The sequence below is a fragment of the Anomaloglossus baeobatrachus genome, unplaced genomic scaffold, assembly GCF_048569485.1.
Source record: "Anomaloglossus baeobatrachus isolate aAnoBae1 unplaced genomic scaffold, aAnoBae1.hap1 Scaffold_598, whole genome shotgun sequence".
Classification (NCBI taxonomy): Eukaryota; Metazoa; Chordata; class Amphibia; order Anura; family Aromobatidae; genus Anomaloglossus; species Anomaloglossus baeobatrachus.
The window spans coordinates 39,776-65,315 of NW_027444962.1; the positions used below are offsets into that span (position 1 = coordinate 39,776).

Here is a 25,540-nt window from a genome sequence, read left to right on the forward strand (position 1 = left end):
AATGCATGTTTCTGAAGCAGCGCCCCCATGCCGGTAGGTTGCATCTGGTATTGCAGCTCAGTGCACTCCATTATGGATGCGGTACAATACCAGACACAACCACTGGACAAGGGCGGCGCTGCTGTGACTTCTGCCGTCACCGATAGTTACAAACCGCAGGAGCCAGAAGGGGCAAAGAACGTGAGGTCTGAACCGTGACATCAGCGCAGCTGGGAGGAGAAGAGTGGAGATTACCTGGAGGGAGAAGGACAGGGCTTGTTTACAGCCGGTAACCATGGAAACATGTATGTTCTGTATACAGCACACACATTCACTGCAAAAGTCTCCAGCGGCAGGAGCAGATATCGGGGCCTTATCTTGTGTGATGGAGGACGGGGCCCGAGCTGCCGGAGGGGAGGACGGGGCTTCCTCTATTGTGAAATCTGCAAATAAACAGAAATTGCGAATCTTTGGCCTTTTGTAGTGAGTTCCCGTCATCTCAGCTCCTGGAAGTCTGGTCTCACATGATGGGAATATTCATAAACATGAGGGTGGGAGGACAAAGGCCGGTGCAGGGAGGACAAAGGCGGGCGCAGGGAGGACAAAGGCGGGCGCAGGGAGGACGCAAGGTATAAGACACCGGCCTCTGTGAGTCAGAGGAGAAAAGCCAGAGCCACAATCTGTGAGGATACGGAGGAACGATCAGGTCTGTGTGCGGGGAGATTCACGGTCAAGTCTGTGTGTGCGGTGTAGCTGGGGGTCTCACCTCTGGGTGTGGGGTCTGATAAGGGGACATTTCCGCAGACCCTGTGTCTGTTTATGGCGGTTGCGCCCTCTATAGTGTGCTGTTTGGGGGGTCTCGGGGTGGAGGGGTCTGATGAGGGGACATTACCGCAGACCCTGTATCTGTATATGGTGGTTGTGCCCTATATAATGTGTGGTGTTTGGGGGTCTCGGGGTGGAGGGGTCTGATGAGGGGACATTACTTGAGACTCTGTATCTGTTTATGGTGGTTGTGCCCTCTATAATGTGTGGTGTTTGGGGGTCTCAGGGTGGAGGGGTCTGATGAGGGGACATTACCGCAGACCCTGTATCTGTATATGGTGGTTGTGCCCTCTATAATGTGTGGTGTTTGGGGGTCTCAGGGTGGAGGGGTCTGATGAGGGGACATTACCTCAGACTCTGTATCTGTATATGGTGGTTGTGCCCTCTATAATGTGTGGTGTTTGGGGGTCTCAGGGTGGAGGGGTCTGATGAGGGGACATTACCACTGACCCTGTATCTGTATATGGTGGTTGTGCCCTCTATAATGTGTGGTGTTTGGGGGTCTCAGGGTGGAGGAGTCTGATGAGGGGACATTACCGCAGACCCTGTATCTGTATATGGTGATTGTGCCCTCTATAATGTGCTGTGTTTGGGGGTCTCAGGGTGGAGGGGTCTGATGAGGGGACATTACCGCAGACCCTGTATCTGTATATGGTGGTTGTGCCCTCTATAATGTGTGGTGTTTGGGGGTCTCGGGGTGGAGGGGTCTGATGAGGGGACATTACCGCAGACCCTGTATATGGTGGTTGTGCCCTCTATAATGTGTGGTGTTTGGGGGTCTCGGGGTGGAGGGGTCTGATGAGGCGACATTACCGCAGACCCTGTATCTGTATATGGTGGTTGTGCCCTCTATAATGTGTGGTGTTTGGGGGTCTCGGGGGGAAGGGGGTCTGATGAGGGGACATTACCTCAGACTCTGTATCTGTATATGGTGGTTGTGCCCTCTATAATGTGTGGTGTTTGGGGGTCTCAGGGTGGAGGGGTCTGATGAGGGGACATTACCTCAGACTCTGTATCTGTATATGGTGGTTGTGCCCTCTATAATGTGTGGTGTTTGGGGGTCTCAGGGTGGAGGGGTCTCATTGGGGGGACATTACTGCTGACCCTGTATCTGTATATGGTGGTTGTGCCCTCTATATTGTGCTGTGTCTAGGTATCTTGGGGTGGAGAGGTCTGATGAGGGGACATTACCTCAGATCTTGTATCTGTGTATGGTGGTTGTGCCCTCTATAATGTGTGGTGTTGGTAGTCTTGGGGTGGAGGGGTCTCATTGGGGGGACATTACTGCTGACCCTATATCTGTATATGGTGGTTGTGCCCTCTATAGTGTGCTGTGTTTGGAGGTCTTGGGGTGGAGAGGTCTGATGAGGGGACATTACCACTGACCCTGTATCTGTATTTGGTGGTTGTGCCCTAATGTGCTGTGTTTGGAGGTCTTGGGGTGGATAGGTCTGATGAGGGGACATTACCACTGACCCTGTATCTGTATATGGTGGTTGTGTCCTCTATAATGTGCTGTGTTTGGGGGGCTCGGGGTGGGGGAATCTGCTGAGGAGACTTTACCGCAGACCCTGTATCTGTATATGGTGGTTGTGTCCTCTCTGGGACCTGACGGCAGAAGACGTTTCCAGGAGACTTTGGCCTTTGGAGCCGCTGTGTCCTGCCTGATGCCGGTCATGTTCTCCCTTCCGCTTCCAATGTGATCTGATGAGATATTTCGGTAGGAGGTGAGGGCAGCGGCAGGTAATAATGTTGTTCTTCTCACTGGGTGATGTCTTGTAGGTGATGGACATTGTGGGATCGGTCCTGGAGATTGCCCAAACCATCTACGGCCTGTGTGACCAGGCCAGCTCCAATAAGCAGCAATGCCGTCGCCTGAAGAAGCGGATACAAATGTTGATGATGGCCTCGAAGGCTTTACAGAAGCAGAAGGATAAGTCCGAGCAGCTGAAGGTGGTGATGAAGGAGCTGCGGGTGACCCTGGACAATGCCAAGTGCTGGGCCACAAAGTATTCACACCAGGCTTGGTGGCGGCAGATACTTCAGGCCAACGGGATCAAGGAGGAGTTTGAGCTGATCACGGACCGGCTCAGTGACGCCGCCGCACATGTCTCACTGATGCTGGCGGTCGAACAAAGAGAAAGGTTTTTTAATTTCTTTACTGAAAATAAGAGAAAACGCCAAAACCAAAAGGACATAGATGAAGACCTGCGGCAACTGAAGGAGTATCTCACTGGTAAGACTATTGGGCCTATAGACCTGGGGGACAATGACTCAGGGTGATTGCCCAGCAGAGTGCTTGGCAGATGAAACTGGCAGCTGCCCCTCACCGGTGAGTCTACTGGGTGTATAGACCTGGGAGACAATGATCCAAGTACGGTGGGGGTGACTGCCCAGCAGAGCATATGGCAGCTGCCCCTCACCGGTGAGTCTACTGGGTGTATAGACCTGGGAGACAATGATCCAAGTACGGTGGGGGTGACTGCCCGCAGAGCGTATGGCCGCCGCTCTCCACCAGTAAGTCTACTGGGCCTATAGACATGGGGGACAACGATCCAAGTCCGGGAGGGTGACTGCCCAGCAGAGCATATGGCAGCCGCCCCTCACCAGTAAGTCTACTGGGCCTATAGACATGGGGGGCAATGATCCGAGTCCGGAAGGGTGACTGCCCAGCAGGGCGTATGGCAGCTGTCCCTCACCGGTAAGTCTACTGGGCCTATAGACCTGGGGGACAATGATCCGAGTCTGGGAGGTTGACTGCCCGGCAAAGCGTATGGCAGCCGCCCCTCACCGGTGAGTCTACTGGGTCTATAGACCTGCGGGACAATGAACGGAGTCCAGAAGGGTGACTGCCCGGCAGAGCATATGGCAGCCGCCCCTCACCAGTGAGTCTACTGGGCCTATAGACCGGGGGGGCAATGATCCAAGTCCGGGAGGGTGACTGCCCAGCAGAGAGTATGGCAGCCGGTCTTCACCAGTAAGTCTACTGGGCCTATAGACATGGGGGACAATGATCCGAGTCCAGGAAGGCGACTGCCCAGCAGGGCGTATGGCAGCTGTCCCTCACCGGTAAGTCTACTGGGCCTATAGACCTGGGGGACAATGATCCGAGTCTGGGAGGGTGACTGCCCGGCAGAGCATATGGCAGCCGCCCCTCACCGGTGAGTCTACTGGGTCTATAGACCTGGGGGACAATGATCCGAGTCCAGGAGGGTGACTGCCCGGCAGAGCATATGGCAACCGCCCCTCACCGGTGAGTCTACTGGGTCCATAGACCCGGGGGACAATGATCCGAGTCCAGGAGGGTGACTGCCCAGCAGAGCATATGGCAGCCGCCCCTCACCGGTGAGTCTCCTGGGCCTGTAGACTGGGAGGACAATGATAGAGTTCCGGCAGAGCACTCGGCAGATGGTACTGTCAGCCGCCCCTCACCGGTGAGTCTACTGGGCCTATAGACATGGAGGACAGTGATAGAGGTCCGGCAGAGCGCTCGGCAGATGGTACTGGCAGCCGCCCCTCACCGGTGAGTCTCCTGGGCCTATAGACAGGGAGGACAGTGATAGAGTTCCGGCAGAACGCTCGGCAGATGGTACTGGCAGCCGCCCCTCACCGGTGAGTCTCCTGGGCCTATATACATGGAGGACAGTGATAGAGGTCCAGCAGAACGCTCGGCAGATGGTACTGGCAGCCGCCCCTCACCGGTGAATCTCCTGGGCCTATAGACAGGGAGGACAGTGATAGAGGTCCAGCAGAACGCTCGGCAGATGGTACTGGCAGCCGCCCCTCACCGGTGAATCTCCTGGGCCTATAGACAGGGAGGACAGTGAAAGAGGTCCAGCAGAACGCTCGGCAGATGGTACTGGCAGCCGCCCCTCACCGGTGAGTCTCCTGGGCCTATAGACAGGGAGGACAGTGATAGAGGTCCAGCAGAACGCTCGGCGTTGAGACACTAACAGTTTATGTTTTGGGTTTGTTTTTTTTACTTAATTTTTACAATAATACAAAGAACAATAGTATGCCAGTTATAAAGCAAATTGTAACCTGTAGAATAAAAGCCGTCGCCCGGCCGTCCATGCCAGGAGGGAATCGTATGGACTAGGTGGCATTAATTGGTGCACGAGCACCGCAGCACACCGGGGGGTATCCGACCATTTTTACACTTGGGGTGGTACAAAAAGCTACTGTAAATTATTCTAACCACCTTTTTTTGTCTCGTTTGCTGCAGAAAACCTTTCTAAAAAGATGGAGAATGTAGAGGACAGAATGGATAAAATCCTCTCTGAAGTGACGGCAGTAAAAGCTGTGTGTAAGTGCTGACGGCTCCTCCATAGTAAGCGGCAAAAGCAGCCGTACCCGAGGTCTCTAAGCTACAGCCTGACGCCTGTTGGGATGTCGGGTGTTCCTGCTGCGTCTGGCGGGGATGCTGTGAGTTTCTGCTGTGTCTGGCGGGGATGCTGTGAGTTTCTGCTGTGTCTGGCGGGGATGCTGTGAGTTTCTGCTGTGTCTGGCGGGGATGCTGTGAGTTCCTGCTGTGTTTGGCGGGGATGCTGTGAGTTTCTGCTGTGTCTGGCGGGGATGCTGTGAGTTTCTGCTGTGTCTGGCAGGGATGCTGTGAGTTTCTGCTGTGTCTGGCGGGGATGCTGTGAGTTCCTGCTGTGTTTGGCGGGGATGCTGTGAGTTCCTGCTGTGTCTGGCGGGGATGCTGTGAGTTCCTGCTGTGTCTGGCGGGGATGCTGTGAGTTTCTGCTGTGTCTGGCGGGGATGCTGTGAGTTCCTGCTGTGGCTGTGTGTGGCGGGGATGCCGGGAGTTTCTGAGGCTGTGTGTGGCGGGGATGCCGGGAGTTTCTGAAGCTGTGTGTGGCGGGGATGCCGGGAGTTTCTGAGGCTGTGTGTGGCGGGGATGCCAGGAGTTTCTGAAGCTGTGTGTGGCGGGGATGCCAGGAGTTTCTGAAGCTGTGTGTGGCGGGGATGCCGGGAGTTTCTGAGGCTGTGTGTGGCGGGGATGCCGGGAGTTTCTGAAGCTGTGTGTGGCGGCATTGCCAGGAGTTTCTGAAGCTGTGTGTGGCGGGGATGCCGGGAGTTTCTGAAGCTGTGTGTGGCGGGGATGCCGGGAGTTTCTGAGGCTGTGTGTGGTAGGGATGACGGGAGTTTCTGAAGCTGTGTGTGGCGGGGATGCCAGGAGTTTCTGAAGCTGTGTGTGGCGGGATTGCCAGGAGTTTCTGAAGCTGTGTGTGGCGGGGATGCCGGGAGTTTCTGAGGCTGTGTGTGGTGGGGATGACGGGAGTTTCTGAAGCTGTGTGTGGCGGGGATGCCGGGAGTTTCTGAGGCTGTGTGTGGTGGGGATGCCGGGAGTTTCTGAGGCTGTGTGTGGTGGGGATGACGGGAGTTTCTGAAGCTGTGTGTGGCGGGGATGACGGGAGTTTCTGAGGCTGTGTGTGGTGGGGATGCCGGGAGTTTCTGAACCTGTGTGTGGCGGGGATGCCAGGAGTTTCTGAGGCTGTGTGTGGTGGGGATGCCGGGAGTTTCTGCAGGCTGTGTCTGATAGGTATGCTGGGAGTTGTGGTTGCGCACTCATATTCTGACGGATGACTACAGACAGTCTAGTCCTCATTATGTGCCCGTTATTGGATGGCGCTGTCGGACGCCTGTTTTATGCAACGTTTTTGAATTTTCTTCCACGTTCTGCACTTTTTTATAAAGTTGGTGGGGCCGACCTTCGCCTAACAGTTACAGAAATTTGCAGCGGCCTGTGCCACCTCCTAGCCGGAGCACATCGGCAGCCCACGATGCTTTGTGGTTATTGCCTCCTAGGACGTTTGGTACATCTTCCCCGGCAGGCTTCTGTATAGACGTAATGTGTATCAGCCACGGGAACACAATCACCGCGGTCCTCAGCCGCAACTCTCCGCCAGTGACAGTCCTCCATTCCTGTGTCTGCAGGTAAACGCTCGTCGTGGCACATCACCGAGATTCGAGCCACGGATCTAAAATATGGACCACTATTATTGGAGAAGCCCACCCATGACTTGTACCACGGCGAATATCACAAGAGTCCAGTGGCCATTAAAGTCTTCAAGGGTCATCAGATCAAGAGCCAAGAGTGAGTAACAAACACAAGAGATCACGTATCACACGACCACAGGCGATGTCACAGACCACGGGCAAACTACCGGCCATATATTGTCACCGCTGCCTGTCTAGGGCCCTGCTCTCAGTGATGAGAGCACAGCTTCGCAGCAGGCTGTAAAGTGAGAGCCTTATGTAGCACATCTAGTGGTCAGTACAAATAGTGTAACATTTCACCGTTGTTTCCCGGGGTTTGTTACAATCACCGGCACACTAATAAAACAATAATACAAGACCCCGATGCACAGGAGCCATTTACAGAAAACACCCCCTGTGCTCCGGAGTAATCTGTCACTTTACTTCTCCAGATTTATCAAAAAAACCTTCCAGTCTGAGAGTGAAACCATGAAGAAATTTGAGTGTCTGAATATTTTACGGCTTTATGGTATTTGCCTGGACAATTCTGGTAAGATCCTGGTCATAACTGTTCTGCGCTGCAGGGGTCGTGCACAGTGACATCACGATGCAGGGGTTGTGCACAGTGACATCATGCTGCAGGGGTCGTGCACAGTGACATCATGCTGCAGGGGTCGTGCACAGTGACATCACGCTGCAGGGGTCGTGCACAGTAACATCACGCTGCAGGGGTCACACACAGTAACATCACGCTGCAGGGGTCACACACAGTAACATCACGCTGCAGGGGTCACACACAGTGACATCACGCTGCATGGGTCGTGCACAGTAACATCACGCTGCAGTGGTCACACACAGTGAAATCACGCTGCAGGGGTCACGCACAGTGACATCACGATGCAGGGGTCACGCACAGTGACATCACGATGCAGGGGTCACACACAGTGACATCACGCTGCAGGGGTCACACACAGTGACATCACACTGCAGGGGTCACACACATTGACATCACGCTGCAGGGGTCATGCACAGTGACATCACGCTGCAGGGGTCGTGCACAGTAACATCACGCTGCAGGGGTCACGCACAGTGACATCACGCTGCAGGAGTTGTGCACAGTGACATCACACTGCACAGGATGCGCACACAATGATATCACGTTGCTACCTAACTGTAGTCCACCCTCTTGCTCCCCAGTGTTTCCCAGCTGTCCACCATCTTGCTCCACGGTGTCCTCCCACAGTCTGCCCTCTTGCACCCTGGTGTCTCCCCATTGTTCACCCTCTTGCTCCCCGGTGTCTTCTCGCAGTTCGCCCTCTTGCTCCCTGGTGTCTTCTCGCAGTCCGTCCTCTTGCTCCCCGGTGTCTCCCCACAGTCCGCCCTCTTGCTCCCTGGTGTCTTCTCGCAGTCCTTCCTCTTGCTCCCCGGTGTCTCCCCACAGTCCGCCCTCTTGCTCCTCAGTGTTTCCCAGCTGTCCACCATCTTGCTCCACGGTGTCCTCCCACTGTGTGCCCTCTTGCACCCTGGTGTCTCCCCATTGTCCACCCTCTGGCTCCTTGGTGTCTTCCCGCAGTTCGCCCTCTTGCTCCCTAGTGTCTTGTCACAGTTCGCCCTCTTGCTCCCTAGTGTCTTGTCGCAGTTCACCCTCTTACTCCCCAGTGTCTTCTCACAGTCCGCCCTCTTGCTCCCTGGTGTCTTCTCGCAGTCCGTCCTCTTGCTCCCCGGTGTCTCCCCATTGTTCACCCTCTTGCTCCCTGGTGTTTTCTCGCAGTCCGCCCTCTTGCTCCCTGGTGTCTTCTCGCAGTCCGTCCTCTTGCTCCCTGGTGTCTTCTCGCAGTCCGTCCTCTTGCTCCCTGGTGTCTCCCCATTGTTCACCCTCTTTCTCCCTGGTGTCTTCTCGCAGTCCGTCCTCTTACTCCTCGGTGTCTTCTCGCAGTCTGTCCTCTTGCTCCCCGGTGTCTTCTCGCAGTTCACCCTCTTACTCCCTGGTGTCTTCTCGCAGTCCGCCCTCTTGCTCCCTGGTGTCTTCTCGCAGTCCGCCCTCTTGCTCCCTGGTGTCTTCTCGCAGTTTGCCCTCTTGCACCCCAGTGTCTTCTCGCAGTCCGCCCTCTTGCTCCCTGGTGTCTTCTCGCAGTTCACCCTCTTGCTCCCTGGTGTCTCCCCATTGTTCACCCTCTTGCTCCCCGGTGTCTTCTCACAGTCTGCCCTCTTACTCCCTGGTGTCTTCTCGCAGTCCGGCCTCTTACTCCCCGGTGTCTCCCCATTGTTCACCCTCTTTCTCCCTGGTGTCTTCTCGCAGTCCGTCCTCTTACTCCTCGGTGTCTTCTCGCAGTCTGTCCTCTTGCTCCCCGGTGTCTTCTCGCAGTTCACCCTCTTGCTCCCTGATGTCTTCTCGCAGTTTGCCCTCTTGCACCCCAGTGTCTTCTCGCAGTCCGCCCTCTTGCTCCCTGGTGTCTTCTCGCAGTTCACCCTCTTGCTCCCTGGTGTCTCCCCATTGTTCACCCTCTTGCTCCCCGGTGTCTTCTCGCAGTCCGGCCTCTTACTCCCCGGTGTCTCCCCATTGTTCACCCTTTTGCTCCCCGGTGTCTTCTCGCAGTTTACCCTCTTGCTCCCCCGTGTCTCCCTATTGTTCACCCTCTTGCTCCCCGGTGTCTTCTCGCAGTCCGCCCTCTTACTCCCCGGTGTCTTCTCGCAGTCCGCCCTCTTGCTCCCTGGTGTCTTCTCGCAGTTTGCCCTCTTACTCCCCGGTGTCTTCTCGCAGTTCACCCTCTTGCTCCCCGGTGTCTTCTCGCAGTTCACCCTCTTGCTCCCCGGTGTCTTCTCGCAGTCCGCCCTCTTACTCCCCGGGGTCTTCTCGCAGTCCGCCCTCTTGCTCCCCGGTGTCTTCTCGCAGTTCACCCTCTTGCTCCCCGGTGTCTTCTCGCAGTTCACCCTCTTGCTCCCCGGTGTCTTCTCGCATTTTGCCCTCTTGCACCCCGGTGTCTCCCCACAGTCCGCCCTTTTGAACCCTGGCGTCACCTTGTAGTCTGCCATCTTTCTGATGCCTGAGCTCAGTCTTCTCTTTTGGGTCAGGTATAGCCCCCTGCTACTCCCTTGTGATGGAATATTGTGAGAAAGGAACCGTGCGGCAGCTGCTGGAAAACGAGCCTGTTCTGTCGTGGGAGCGGCGTGTCCGCATGGCTCTAGATGCGGCCCGAGCAGTGTACCGGTGCGTAGTTACAGGCCGTCCCTCTGCAGGAGCTGGGATTTTCCAGAATGTAGTATAAAGTTCCCATCTTTGTCTTCTTGCAGGCTACATCAGACGGAGATGAAGGCCATCCTGCACGGGAGTCTGAGCAGCTCCAAGTTCCTGGTGGACGGGACGTACTGTGTAAAGGTAACAGCCACCTGTGGGACATTAATGCGAGATACTAAGCTCCGCCCCATCACTAAGCCACACCCCCGCAGAGCAGTTTCCACCTTTCCAGTTATTTGACAGCTCACACTATACAGTGGCTGCAGCCTGACGGCGGCCGTCCCTGCTCCAGCCTGAGCTCTACAGGCACATGCTCATCAGCTGCTTCATCACATCCGCAGCTTTCTGGATTTGAGCTCTCAAAGACTGAATCATCCCTAAGACGTCCATCGAACGCAGAGAGGAGGCGGAGAAGCAGCGAGCTGGAGTACATCGCCCCCGAGGTCCTGCAGGACATCAACGCCTACGATAAACGCAGCGAGATCTACAGGTCAGTCCTGATTGACGGCCGTGGCCCCTGATTGACGGCCGTGGCCCCTGATTGACGGCCGTGGCCCCTGCAGCTACTCTGAACAGATGTCTTATGGTAAAAAAGGGAAATTTCACATGAAAACGTCTTCATGGAATGAAACTTCTCCAGCGAAAAGTTCCTCAAAACACTTCTGTAAAAACCACCTTCCTCTATGGCCGCTCTGACGTGTGAGATTGTGCAAGCGCCGCAGATGGCGGACACGGCCCTCGCGATGTGGTGTGTACATATACTGGTAATATATATATATATATATATATATATATATATATATATATACACATATATATATACCCCTACACATACATATATATGCACACACTGTATAGAGGGGCCGATGTCAACTCGCACACATACGTACATACATATACAAAAATACGCACACACACGCAGATTATTATTATTATTTATTATTATAGTGACATTTATTCCATGGCGCTTTACATGTGAAAGGGGTATACGTACAACAATCATTAACAGTACAAAACAGACTGGTATAGGAGGAGAGAGGACCCTGCCCGCGAGGATCACAGTCTACAAGGGATGGGTGAGAGTACAGGAGGAGAGAGGACCCTGCCCGCGAGGATCACAGTCTACAAGGGATGGGCGAGAGTACAGGAGGAGAGAGGTCCCTGCCCGCGAGGATCACAGTCTACAAGGGATGGGCGAGAGTACAGGAGGAGAGAGGTCCCTGCCCGCGAGGATCACAGTCTACAAGGGATGGGTGAGAGTACAGGAGGAGAGAGGTCCCTGCCCGCGAGGATCACAGTCTACAGGGGATGGGTGAGAGTACAGGAGGAGAGAGGTCCCTGCCCGCGAGGATCACAGTCTACAGGGGATGGGTGAGAGTACAGGAGGAGAGAGGTCCCTGCCCGCGAGGATCACAGTCTACAAGGGATGGGCGAGAGTACAGGAGGAGAGAGGTCCCTGCCCGCGAGGATCACAGTCTACAAGGGATGGGTGAGAGTACAGGAGGAACGAGGACCCTGCCCGCGAGGATCACAGTCTACAAGGGATGGGCGAGAGTACAGGAGGAGAGAGGTCCCTGCCCGCGAGGATCACAGTCTACAAGGGATGGGTGAGAGTACAGGAGGAGAGAGGACCCTGCCCGCGAGGATCACAGTCTACAGGGGATGGGTGAGAGTACAGGAGGAGAGAGGACCCTGCCCGCGAGGATCACAGTCTACAAGGGATGGGTGAGAGTACAGGAGGAGAGAGGACCCTGCTCGCGAGGGCTTACAGTCTACAAGGGATAGGTGAGAGTACAGGAGGAGAGAGGACCCTGCTCGCGAGGATCACAGTCTACAAGGGATAGGTGAGAGTACAGGAGGAGAGAGGACCCTGCCCGCGAGGATCACAGTCTACAAGGGATAGGTGAGCGTACAGGAGGAGAGAGGTCCCTGCCCGCGAGGGCTCACAGTCTACAAGGGATGGGTGAGAGTACAGGAGGAGAGAGGACCCTGCCCGCGAGGATCACAGTCTACAAGGGATGGGTGAGAGTACAGGAAGAGAGAGGACCCTGCCCGCGAGGATCACAGTCTACAAGGGATAGGTGAGCGTACAGGAGGAGAGAGGTCCCTGCCCGCGAGGGCTCACAGTCTACAAGGGATGGGTGAGAGTACAGGAGGAGAGAGGACCCTGCCCGCGAGGATCACAGTCTACAAGGGATGGGTGAGAGTACAGGAAAAGAGAGGACCCTGCTCGCGAGGGCTTACAGTCTACAAGGGATAGGTGAGAGTACAGGAGGAGAGAGGACCCTGCTCGCGAGGATCACAGTCTACAAGGGATAGGTGAGAGTACAGGAGGAGAGAGGACCCTGCCCACGAGGATCACAGTCTACAAGGGATGGGTGAGAGTACAGGAGGAGAGAGGACCCTGCCCGCGAGGATCACAGTCTACAAGGGATGGGTGAGAGTACAGGAGGAGAGAGGTCCCTGCCCGCGAGGATCACAGTCTACAAGGGATGGGTGAGAGTACAGGAAGAGAGAGGACCCTGCCCGCGAGGATCACAGTCTACAAGGGATGGGTGAGAGTACAGGAGGAGAGAGGACCCTGCCCGCGAGGATCACAGTCTACAACGGATGGGTGAGAGTACAGGAGGAGAGAGGACCCTGCCCGCGAGGATCACAGTCTACAAGGGATGGGTGAGAGTACAGGAAGAGAGAGGACCCTGCCCGCGAGGATCACAGTCTACAAGGGATGGGTGAGAGTACAGGAGGAGAGAGGACCCTGCCCGCGAGGATCACAGTCTACAAGGGATGGGTGAGAGTACAGGAGGAGAGAGGACCCTGCTCGCGAGGATCACAGTCTACAAGGGATGGGTGAGAGTACAGGAGGAGAGAGGACCCTGCCCGCGAGGATCACAGTCTACAAGGGATGGGTGAGAGTACAGGAAGAGAGAGGACCCTGCCCGCAAGGATCACAGTCTACAAGGGATGGGTGAGAGTACAGGAGGAGAGAGGACCCTATCCGTGAGGGCTTACAGTCTACAAGGGATGGGTGAGAGTACAGGAGGAGAGAGGACCCTGCCCGCGAGGATCACAGTCTACAAGGGATAGGTGAGAGTACAGGAGGAGAGAGGACCCTGTCCGCGAGGATCAAAGTCTACAAGGGATGGGTGAGAGTACAGGAGGAGAGAGGACCCTGCCCGCGAGGATCACAGTCTACAAGGGATGGGTGAGAGTACAGGAGGAGAGAGGACCCTGCCCGCGAGGATCACAGTCTACAAGGGATGGGTGAGAGTACAGGAGGAGAGAGGTCCCTGCCCGCGAGGATCACAGTCTACAAGGGATGGGTGAGAGTACAGGAGGAGCGAGGTCCCTGCCCGCGAGGGCACACAGTCTACAGGGGATGGGTGAGAGTACAGGAGGAGAGAGGACCCTGCCCGCGAGGATCACAGTCTACAAGGGATGGGTGAGAGTACAGGAGGAGAGAGGACCCTGCCCGCGAGGATCACAGTCTACAGGGGATGGGTGAGAGTACAGGAGGAGAGAGGACCCTGCCCGCGAGGATCACAGTCTACAGGGGATGGGTGAGAGTAGAGGAAGAGAGAGGACCCTGCCCGCGAGGATCACAGTCTACAGGGAATGGGTGAGAGTACAGGAGGAGAGAGGACCCTGCCCGCGAGGATCACAGTCTACAGGGGATGGGTGAGAGTACAGGAAGAGAGAGGACCCTGCCCGCGAGGATCACAGTCTACAGGGGATGGGTGAGAGTACAGGAGGAGAGAGGACCCTGCCCGTGAGGATCACAGTCTACAGGGGATGGGTGAGAGTACAGGAAGAGAGAGGACTCTGCCCGCGAGGGCTCACAGTCTACAGGGGATGGGTGAGAGTACAGGAAGAGAGAGGACCCTGCCCGCGAGGATCACAGTCTACAGGGGATGGGTGAGAGTACAGGAGGAGAGAGGACCCTGCCCGCGAGGATCACAGTCTACAAGGGATGGGTGAGAGTACAGGAGGAGAGAGGACCCTACCCGTGAGGGCTTACAGTCTACAAGGGATGGGTGAGAGTACAGGAAGAGAGAGGACCCTGCCCGCGAGGATCACAGTCTACAGGGGATGGGTGAGAGTACAGGAGGAGAGAGGACCCTGCCCGCGAGGATCACAGTCTACAGGGGATGGGTGAGAGTACAGGAAGAGAGAGGACCCTGCCCGCGAGGATCACAGTCTACAGGGGATGGGTGAGAGTACAGGAGGAGAGAGGACCCTGCCCGCGAGGATCACAGTCTACAGGGGATGGGTGAGAGTACAGGAGGAGAGAGGACCCTGCCTGCGAGGATCACAGTCTACAAGGGATGGGTGAGAGTACAGGAGGAGAGAGGACCTTGCCCGCGAGGATCACAGTCTACAAGGGATGGGTGAGAGTACAGGAGGAGAGAGGACCCTGCCCGCGAGGATCACAGTCTACAAGGGATGGGTGAGAGTACAGAAGGAGAGAGGTCCCTGCCCGCGAGGATCACAGTCTACAAGGGATGGGTGAGAGTACAGGAGGAGAGAGGACCCTGCCCGCGAGGATCACAGTCTACGAGGGATGGGTGAGAGTACAGGAGGAGAGAGGACCCTGCCCGCGAGGGCTCACAGTCTACAGGGGATGGGTGAGGGTACAGGAGGAGAGAGGACCCTGCCCGCGAGGATCACAGTCTACAAGGGATGGGTGAGAGTACAGGAGGAGAGAGGACCCTGCCCGCGAGGGCTCACAGTCTACAAGGGATGGGTGAGAGTACAGGAGGAGAGAGGACCCTGCCTGCGAGGGCTCACAGTCTACAGGGGATGGGTGAGGGTACAGGAGGAGAGAGGACCCTGCCCGCGAGGATCACAGTCTACAAGGGATGGGTGAGAGTACAGGAGGAGAGAGGACCCTGCCCGCGAGGATCACAGTCTACAAGGATGGGTGAGAGTACAGGAGGAGAGAGGACCCTGCCCGCGAGGATCACAGTCTACAAGGGATGGGTGAGAGTACAGGAGGAGAGAGGACCCTGCCTGCGAGGATCACAGTCTACAGGGGATGGGTGAGAGTACAGGAGGAGAGAGGACCCTGCCCGCGAGGATCACAGTCTACAAGGATGGGTGAGAGTACAGGAGGAGAGAGGACCCTGCCCGCGAGGATCACAGTCTACAAGGGATGGGTGAGAGTACAGGAGGAGAGAGGACCCTGCCCGCGAGGATCACAGTCTACAAGGATGGGTGAGAGTACAGGAGGAGAGAGGACCCTGCCCGCGAGGATCACAGTCTACAAGGGATGGGTGAGAGTACAGGAGGAGAGAGGACCCTGCCTGCGAGGATCACAGTCTACAGGGGATGGGTGAGAGTACAGGAGGAGAGAGGACCCTGCCCGCGAGGATCACAGTCTACAAGGGATGGGTGAGAGTACAGGAGGAGAGAGGACCCTGCCTGCGAGGATCACAGTCTACAAGGGATGGGTGAGAGTACAGGAGGAGAGAGGACCCTGCCCGCGAGGATCACAGTCTACAGGGGATGGGTGAGAGTACAGTAGGTCAGGGTAGAGCTGGTTGGGTGGGATAGGCTGATGTCAGCGCGGTCGGCCCTCCATTGCTGGGTAGATGGGGTTTATGTTCCGTTTGGTGACCCTTCTGTTTTCTGTTGCAGTCTGGGCATGGTGCTTTACGAGATTACTTGGGGGACGCTGCCGCCTCAGGGTAAGTGCCCCCGCCGCAGCCTCCTCGGATTATTGTGTGGCATGGTGCAGGTCAGTAGCTGGATCCGGTTTGGTTTGTTGTTGCAGAGCCAGCAGATAAGGAGCGGCAGGCGGAGGACGTGCAGCCTCTGGGGTCCTGTCCTCCTGTGTTACATCAGATTATTACAAGCTGCCTGCAGAGGAATCCGAGCGATCGACCCACAGCCGGAGGTGAGCTGTGCCCGCACCCACTGCCCGCACCCACTGCCCGCTGCCCGCACCCACCGCCCGCTGCCCGCACACTCCGCCCGCTGCCCACACACTCCGCCCGCTGCCCACACACTCCACCCGCTGCCCACACCCACCGCCCGCTGCCCGCACACTCCGCCCGCTGCCCGCACACACCGCCCGCTGCCCGCACACACCGCCCGCTGTCCACACACACTGCCTGCTGCCCGCACCCACCGCCCGCTGCCCGCACACTCCGCCCGCTGCCCGCACACTCCGCCCGCTGCCCGCACCCACTGCCCGCTGCCCGCACCCACCGCCCGCTGCCCGCACCCACCGCCCGCTGCCCACACACTCCGCCCGCTGCCCGCACACTCCGCCCGCTGCCCGCACACACCGCCCGCTGCCCACACACTCCACCCGCTGCCCACACCCACCGCCCGCTGCCCGCACACTCCGCCCGCTGCCCGCACACTCCGCCCGCTGCCCGCACACACCGCTTGCTGCCCGCACACACCGCCCGCTGTCCACACACACTGCCCGCTGCCCGCACCCACCGCCCGCTGCCCGCACACTCCGCCCGCTGCCCACACACTCCGCCCGCTGCCCGCACACTCCGCCCGCTGCCCACACACTCCACCCGCTGCCCACACCCACCTTCCGCTGCCCGCACACTCCACCCGCTGCCCACACCCACCGCCCGCTGCCCGCACACTCCGCCCGCTGCCCACACACTCCACCCGCTGCCCACACCCACCGCCCGCTGCCCGCACACTCCGCCCGCTGCCCGCACACTCCGCCCGCTGCCCGCACACACCGCCCACTGCTCACACACGCCGCCCGCTGTCCACACACACTACCCACTGCCCGCACACACTGCCCACTACCCGCACACACCGCCCGCACACAACACCCGCTGCCCACACACACCGCCCGCTGCCTGCACACCACCCACACACAGCATCCGCTGCCCACACACACCGCCCGCTGCCTGCACACCACCCACACACAGCATCCGCTGCCCACACACACCGCCCGCTGCCTGCACACCACCCACACACAGCGTCCGCTGCCCACACACACCGCCCGCTGCCTGCACACCACCCACACACAGCATCCGCTGCCCACACACACCGCCCGCTGCCTGTACACCACCCACACACAGCATCCGCTGCCCACACACACCGCCCGCTGCCTGCACACCACCCACACACCGTCCGCTGCCCGCACACTCCGCCCGCTGCCCACACACTCCACCCGCTGCCCACACACTCCGCCCGCTGCCCACACACTCCGCCCGCTGCCCACACACACCGCCCGCTGCCCACACACTCCGCCCGCTGCCCACACACACTGCGAGCTGCCCACACACTCCGCCCGCTGCCCACACACACCGCGAGCTGCCCACACACACCGCCCGCTGCCCACACACTCCGCCCGCTGCCCGCACACTCCGCCCGCTGCCCGCACACTCCGCCCGCTGCCCGCACACACCGCCCACTGCTCACACACGCCGCCCGCTGTCCACACACACTACCCACTGCCCGCACACACTGCCCACTACCCGCACACACCGCCCGCACACAACACCCGCTGCCCACACACACCGCCCGCTGCCTGCACACCACCCACACACAGCGTCCGCTGCCCACACACACCGCCCTCTGCCTGCACACCACCCACACACAGCATCCGCTGCCCACACACACCGCCCGCTGCCTGCACACCACCCACACACCGTCCGCTGCCCGCACACTCCACCCGCTGCCCACACACTCCGCCCGCTGCCCACACACTCCGCCCGCTGCCCACACACACCGCGAGCTGCCCACACACACCGCGAGCTGCCCACACACACCGCGAGCTGCCCACACACACCGCCCGCTGCCCACACACTCCGCGAGCTGCCCACACACACCGCGAGCTGCCCACACACACCGCGAGCTGCCCACACACACCGCGAGCTGCCCACACACTCCGCCCACTGCTCGCACACACCGCCCGCTGTCCACACACACTACCCACTGCCCGCACACACTGCCCACTACCCGCACACACCACCCGCTGCCCGCACACACCGCCCGCTGCCTGCACACCACCCACACACAGCGTCCACTGCCCACACACACCGCCTGTTTCCAGCACACCACCCACATACTGCCCACACACGGAGACCCCTGCCTGCCCACATACTGCCCGCACACGGAGACCTCTGCCTGCCCACATACTTCCTGCACACGGAGACCCCTGCCTGCCCACATACTGCCCGCACACGGAGACCCCTGCCTGCCCACATACTTCCTGCACAAGGAGACCCCTGCCTGCCCACATACTTCCTGCACACGGAGACCCCTGCCTGCCCACATACTGCCCGCACACGGAGACCACTGCCTGCCCACATACTTCCCGCACACGGAGACCCCTGCCTGCCCACATACTGCCCGCACACGGAGACCTCTGCCTGCCCACATACTGCCCGCACACGGAGACCTCTGCCTGCCCACATACTGCCCGCACACGGAGACCTCTGCCTGCCCACATACTGCCCGCACACGGAGACCTCTGCCTGCCCACATACTGCCCGCACACGGAGACCTCTGCCTGCCCACATACTGCCCGCACACGGAGACCTCTGCCTGCCCACATACTTCCTGCACATGGAGACCCCTGCCTGCCCACATACTTCCTGCACACGGAGACCCCTGCCTGCCCACATACTGCCCGCACACGGAGACCTCTGCCTGCCCACATACTTCCTGCACAAGGAGACCCCTGCCTGCCCACATACTTCCTGCACACGGAGACCCCTGCCTGCCCACATACTGCCCGCACACGGAGACCTCTGCCTGCCCACATACTGCCCGCACACGGAGACCTCTGCCTGCCCACATACTGCCCGCACACGGAGACCTCTGCCTGCCCACATACTGCCCGCACACGGAGACCTCTGCCTGCCCACATACTGCCCGCACACGGAGACCTCTGCCTGCCCACATACTGCCCGCACACGGAGACCTCTGCCTGCCCACATACTGCCCGCACACGGAGACCTCTGCCTGCCCACATACTTCCTGCACATGGAGACCCCTGCCTGCCCACATACTTCCTGCACATGGAGACCCCTGCCTGCCCACATACTTCCTGCACACGGAGACCCCTGCCTGCCCACATACTGCCCGCACACGGAGACCTCTGCCTGCCCACATACTTCCTGCACATGGAGACCCCTGCCTGCCCACATACTTCCTGCACATGGAGACCCCTGCCTGCCCACATACTTCCTGCACACGGAGACCCCTGCCTGCCCACATACTTCCTGCACACGGAGACCCCTGCCTGCCCACATACTTCCTGCACACGGAGACCCCTGCCTGCCCACATACTTCCTGCACACGGAGACCCCTGCCTGCCCACATACTTCCTGCACACGGAGACCCCTGCCTGCCCACATACTTCCTGCACACGGAGACCCCTGCCTGCCCACATACTTCCTGCACACGGAGACCCCTGCCTGCCCACACACAGCGACCTCTGCCTGCCCACATACTTCCTGCACACGGAGACCCCTGCCTGCCCACATACTGCCCGCACACGGAGACCCCTGCCTGCCCACATACTTCCTGCACACATTGCCTGCCCACACACTGCGACCCCTGCCTGCCCACATACTGCCCGCACACAGCGACCTCTGCCTGCCCACATACTGCCCACACACTGCGACCCCTGCCTGCCCACATACTTCCTGCACACATTGCCTGCTGCCCGTCCTACCAGTGCTCCCTCCACCATGTAACCTGATATAACAGCAGCACACCCTTCTCCTGAAATACTCTGTGCCACAGTATCCAATGATAGGGGCGCAGTATAGATATTTGAGGATACTTGTTGGTCCCGTGTCCTGATTCTCTTCTGTCTCTGCAGTGATTGTAGACTTACTTATGGCTCATCTGAATCAATGCGAGTCCTGACTCCCCGGACACCCGGAGGTGAAGCTCCGACTCCCGGGAGAAATCCAGCCACAGACGATGACCACTCCACCACAAGTGACTGTGCCCAGCATCCAGCTGCATCTGTGCATGTACACCTTGCGCTGGAGCGCTCGATGTGCGCATGTACACCCCGCGCTGGAGCGGTCAATCTGCGCATGTACACCCCGCGCTGGAGCGCTCGATCTGCGCATGTACACCCCGCGCTGGAGCGCTCGATCTGCACATGTACACCCCACGCTGGAGCGGTCATTCTGTGCATGTACACCCCGCGCTGGAGCGCTCGATCTGCGCATGTACACCCCGCGCTGGAGCGCTCGATCTGCACATGTACACCCCGCGCTGGAGCGCTCGATCTGCGCATGTACACCCCACGCTGGAGTGCTCGATCTGCGCTTGTACACCCCGCGCTGGAGCGCTCGATCTGCGCATGTACACCCCACGCTGGAGCGCTCAATCTGCGCATGTACACCCCACGCTGGAGCGCTCGATCTGTGCATGTACACCCCGCGCTGGAGCGCTCGATCTGCACTTGTACACCCCGCACTGGAGCGCTTGATCTGCGCATGTACACCCCGCGCTGGAGCGCTCGATCTGTGCATGTACACCCTGCGCTGGAGCGCTCAATCTGCACATGTACACCCCGCGCTGGAGCGCTCAATCTGCGCATGTACACCCCACACTGGAGCGCTCGATCTGCGCATGTACACCCCGTGCTGGAGCGCTCAATCTGCGCAGGTACACCCCACGCTGGAGCGCTCGATCTGCGCAGGTACACCCCGCGCTGGAGCGCTCGATTTGCGCATGTACACCCCGCGCTGGAGCACTCGATCTGCGCATGTACACCCCACGCTGGAGCGCCCGATCTGTGCATGTACACCCCACGTGGGAGCGCTCGATCTGTACATATACATTGGCGTGGGAGCACTGCATCTGTAGATGTACACTCTGAGTGGGAACTCTTGATCTGTAGATGTACACCCCGCGTGGGAACTCTCAATTTGTACATGAACATTCCCCCCACGAGTGCTCGATGTATGCATGTTTGCCTTACGCAGGAGCTTGTAGCACCTTTGCCTCCCTCCAGGGTAGGATAATGGTGGACTGCATTGCTTGTGTTTGCCACTAGATGGCAGTGTAGTAAACATAAGCTTTTGGCTTCCACAGTGAGACCAGTGTCATTTATGGCACGCTGAAAAGACAGCGTTTCATCAGCCCTGTATGAAGCCAGATGGGAAGGTCCATGAGATGGACACAAGGAATGTACAGAGGTGGCCCGGACCCTCGGTGGACTTCCTACTCTCACATATAAAGCACTGTGATGTATCATTCTGTACAATATTTCATTTCCACAGGGAATAATAATACTTTGTAAATATATTATTCTAGAATTCAGATTATTTGTTCCTGTTCAGGTCCCGCCGTCTTCCTCCAGAGCCATAATGTGGCGTTCAGATGGAGCCACCACCGCACAGCTCTGCCGAGGAGGTCACAGAATGAGGCTCTATTACCGGCATCAGGTGATGGATCGTGTGACTGTTTACAGGAGATGGTGGTGGCCATAAACCGGCTGCACATGAGGAGAACTAACCAAAAGCTACCAGCAGGGACAGTGTCATTAACCCTTGCTGCACCAACAAAAAGCAAAACATGTAAAATCACAGAGCAAAGTAAAGCTCCTCCAGAGGCCCCAGAGCTGTCACAAGTCAAGGACGGGAGACACTTGTGATAGTAGTACCTGCCTTTTCTACTAGGGACCTCAGGACCAGACACCTATGGAAGGAACGCCCTGACCTACTTGGGTTCACTTCCATCGTCACCTCAGACTCACACTAACACGTGATTCTTTTAGTGAACAACCATACGTAGTCATTCACACACAGGTCCGGACTTGGACGTTTACGACCATACATGCGTTTCTTAGAAGGGGATCCCCTTGAAGGACCGACAACAGGGGCGTCCCCTCGTGCCATTCAAACCAAGCCCTCAGGAAAAGGAGGATCAGTGGGAACGATCACCCCCCTCAGCCACAACCCGGGGGGAACACCGAGGCATAGCATGAACCTGTAGAGAGGGTAAGATATTGCCCCTTCTCTCCGGCAGCACCAGGGCATCCTCAGCCTGGAAAGAGATAGTAATGGAGGAAACGTACACAGCCAGGTCGCGTCCGTCCACATGACCCGGGGATGTTACATGCTGGGGAACAGATGGACAAGCCCCAATATAATGACCCTTTAGACCACAGTAAAAGCATGCTCCCCTCCCACAGTGAACCACAAGCGACCTAGTATGAGGGAGGCCCCCAACTGCATGGGGTCATCAAGATGCCCTTGTGGAACCTCCTCCGTAGGGAGAACAGCAGGGGGCAGAATAACTGTAGAGCTCTCCCATGGCGGCCTCCAACGACGCCGGACTCCAATAATGAGCCGAGAGCCTCTAAGCCTACCTGACAACCTCTAAGCGCGGGATCATTCCACTGGGTGTCAGGTGCTCTACGAAACTCCAAGCAATACTCCTCAGCCGGTCGCGTCCCCTGCTGGAGCCTATGGAGTTTCGACTCAGCAACGGAGACGCAATCAGGGTCATCATACACAAGGGCCAAAGCCGCAAAGAACTCATCCCCTGACCGCAAAGACTGCAAGTCAGAGACAAGGCCCAGGACTGGGGACCTCCCCGCAACAGGGAGTCAACAATCCCCACTCGCTGTTCCTCATCTCCCAGAGGAGCGAGGCCGGAGCTTGAAGTGGCACGCTTCCCTAAAAAACATAAATTTGTCCCCCCCAAAAAATAAATCTGTCCAGGAGGGCTAATTGGGTTCCGGCTGAGTCTGGGCGTGAGCCAAGACAAGGAAACCAATAATTTGCCGCAACAGCTGAGATTCGTCACTTCCTGCAAGAGGGTCTGAAACCGGTGAAAGAACCGGAGCCAGAGCCATACTGACCAGCAAAAAACATTACGGGCCGGTAATGTCACACACAGACGGGCGTGGGTCCGACACACAGTGTGACAGATGCACCCAGACCAACGACTGACCGGTGCATGGCGAAATACACGCAATACTCCCCTCTGTATACAGCCTATAGAGCCCGTACTCCCCTCTGTATACAGCCCATAGAGCCCGTACTCCCCTCTGTATACAGCCCATAGAGCCCGTACTCCCCTCTGTATACAGCCCATAGAGCCCGTACTCCCCCCTGCATACAGCCCATAGAGCCCGTACTCCCCTCTGTATACAGCCTATAGAGCCCGTACTCCCCTCTGTATACAGCCTATAGAGCCCGTACTCCCCTCTGTATACAGCCCATAGAGCCCGTATTCTGGTCTGTATACAGCCTATAGAGCCCGTACTCCCCTCTGTATACAGCCTATAGAGCCCGTACTCTGCTCTGTATACAGCCTATAGAGCCCGTACTCCCCTCTGTATACAGCCTATAGAGCCCGTATTCTGCTCTGTATACAGCCTATAGAGCCCGTACTCCCCTCTGTATACAGCCTATAGAGCCCGTATTCTGCTCTGTATACAGCCTATAGAGCCCGTACTCCCCTCTGTATACAGCCTATAGAGCCCGTACTCTGCTCTGTATACAGCCTATAGAGCCCGTACTCCCCTCTGTATACAGCCTATAGAGCCCGTACTCTGCTCTATATACAGCCTATAGACTGACCACAGTGCCCGTACTCCACTCTATATACAGCCCATAGAGCCCGTACTCCCCTCTGTATACAGCCTATAGAGCCCGTACTCTGCTCTGTATACAGCCTATAGAGCCCGTACTCCCCTCTGTATACAGCCTATAGAGCCCGTACTCTGCTCTATATACAGCCTATAGACTGACCACAGTGCCCGTACTCCCCTCTATATACAGCCCATAGAGCCCGTACTCCCCTCTGTATACAGCCTATAGAGCCCGTACTATGCTCTGTATACAGCCTATAGAGCCCGTACTCTGCTCTGTATACAGCCCATAGAGCCCGTACTCTGCTCTGTATACAGCCCATAGAGCCCGTACTCTGCTCTGTATACAGCCCATAGAGCCCGTACTCTGCTCTGTATACAGCCTATAGAGCCCGTACTCCCTTCTGTATACAGACGATAGTGCCCGCACTCCTCTCTGTATACAGACCATATAGCCCGTACTCCCCTCTGTATACAGCCCATAGAGCCCGTATTCCCCTCTGTATACAGCCTATAGAGCCCGTACTCTGCTCTGTATACAGCCCATAGAGCCCGTATTCCCCTCTGTATACAGCCTATAGAGCCCGTACTCCCCTCTGTATACAGCCTATAGAGCCCGTACTCCCCTCTGTATACAGCCCATAGAGCCCGTACTCCCCTCTGTATACAGCCTATAGAGCCCGTACTCCCCTCTGTATACAGCCTATAGAGCCCGTACTCCCCTCTGTATACAGCCTATAGAGCCCGTACTCCCCTCTGTATACAGCCTATAGAGCCCGTACTCCCCTCTGTATACAGCCCATAGAGCCCGTACTCCCCTCTGTATACAGCCTATAGAGCTCGTACTCCCCTCTGTATACAGCCTATAGAGCCCGTACTCCCCTCTGTATACAGCCTATAGAGCCCGTACTCCCCTCTGTATACAGCCCATAGAGCCCGTACTCCCCTCTGTATACAGCCTATAGAGCCCGTACTCCCCTCTGTATACAGCCCATAGAGCCCGTACTCCCCTCTGTATACATCCCATAGAGCCCGTACTCCCCTCTGTATACAGCCTATAGAGCCCGTACTCCCCTCTGTATACAGCCTATAGAGCCTGTACTCCCCTCTGTATACAGCCCATAGAGCCCGTACTCCCCTCTGTATACAGCCCATAGAGCCTGTACTCCCCTCTGTATACAGCCTATAGAGCCCATACTCCCCTCTGTATACAGCCTATAGAGCCCGTACTCCGCTCTGTATACAGCCCATAGAGCCCGTACTCCCCTCTGTATACAGCCTATAGAGCCGGTACTCCCTTCTGTATACAGCCTATAGAGCCCGTACTCCTCTCTGTATACAGCCTATAGAGCCCGTACTCCCCTCTGTATACAGCCCATAGAGCCCGTACTCCCCTCTGTATACAGCCCATAGAGCCCGTACTCCCCTCTGTATACAGCCCATAGAGCCCGTACTCCCCTCTGTATACAGCCTATAGAGCCCGTACTCCCCTCTGTATACAGCCTATAGAGCCCGTACTCCCCTCTGTATACAGCCCATAGAGCCCGTACTCCCCTCTGTATACAGCCCATAGAGCCCGTACTCCCCTCTGTATACAGCCCGTAGAGCCCGTACTCCCCTCTGTATACAGCCTATAGAGCCCGTACTCCCCTCTGTATACAGCCCATAGAGCCCGTACTCCCCTCTGTATACAGCCCATAGAGCCTGTACTCCCCTTTGTATACAGCCTATAGAGCCCGTACTCCCCTCTGTATACAGCCTATAGAGCCTGTACTCCCCTCTGTATACAGCCTATAGAGCCCGTACTCCCCTCTGTATACAGCCTATCGAGCCCGTACTCTGCTCTGTATACAGCCTATAGAGCCCGTACTCCCCTCTGTATACAGCCTATCGAGCCCGTACTCTGCTCTGTATACAGCCTATAGAGCCCGTATTCTGCTCTGTATACAGCCTATAGAGCCCGT

General features: G+C 57.6%; 1 protein-coding gene across 1 annotated transcript; it reads left to right on the top strand.

The window, feature by feature from the left end:
• Window positions 1-632: 632 nt before the first annotated feature.
• On the top strand, window positions 633-21,247 carry MLKL (mixed lineage kinase domain like pseudokinase). Its single transcript, XM_075333259.1, has 11 exons — window positions 633-685; window positions 2,587-3,040; window positions 5,030-5,110; window positions 6,745-6,904; window positions 7,239-7,336; window positions 9,859-9,994; window positions 10,078-10,162; window positions 10,363-10,511; window positions 15,659-15,708; window positions 15,795-15,917; window positions 19,836-21,247. Exons 2-11 carry the CDS (start codon window positions 2,590-2,592, stop codon window positions 19,880-19,882), a joined length of 1,380 nt encoding a protein of 459 aa, XP_075189374.1. The 5' UTR covers window positions 633-685; window positions 2,587-2,589; the 3' UTR covers window positions 19,883-21,247.
• Window positions 21,248-25,540: the final 4,293 nt, after the last annotated feature.

Excerpts from the sequence above, each read along its gene's own strand:
- MLKL (XM_075333259.1), top strand. The coding sequence starts at position 2,590 with ATGGACATTGTGGGATCGGTCCTGGAGATTGCCCAAACCATCTACGGC. Across the intron at positions 10,163-10,362 it reads ACGGGACGTACTGTGTAAAG|CTTTCTGGATTTGAGCTCTC; the intron begins GTAACAGCCACC and ends TCACATCCGCAG. Across the intron at positions 15,709-15,794 it reads GGGGACGCTGCCGCCTCAGG|AGCCAGCAGATAAGGAGCGG; the intron begins GTAAGTGCCCCC and ends TTGTTGTTGCAG.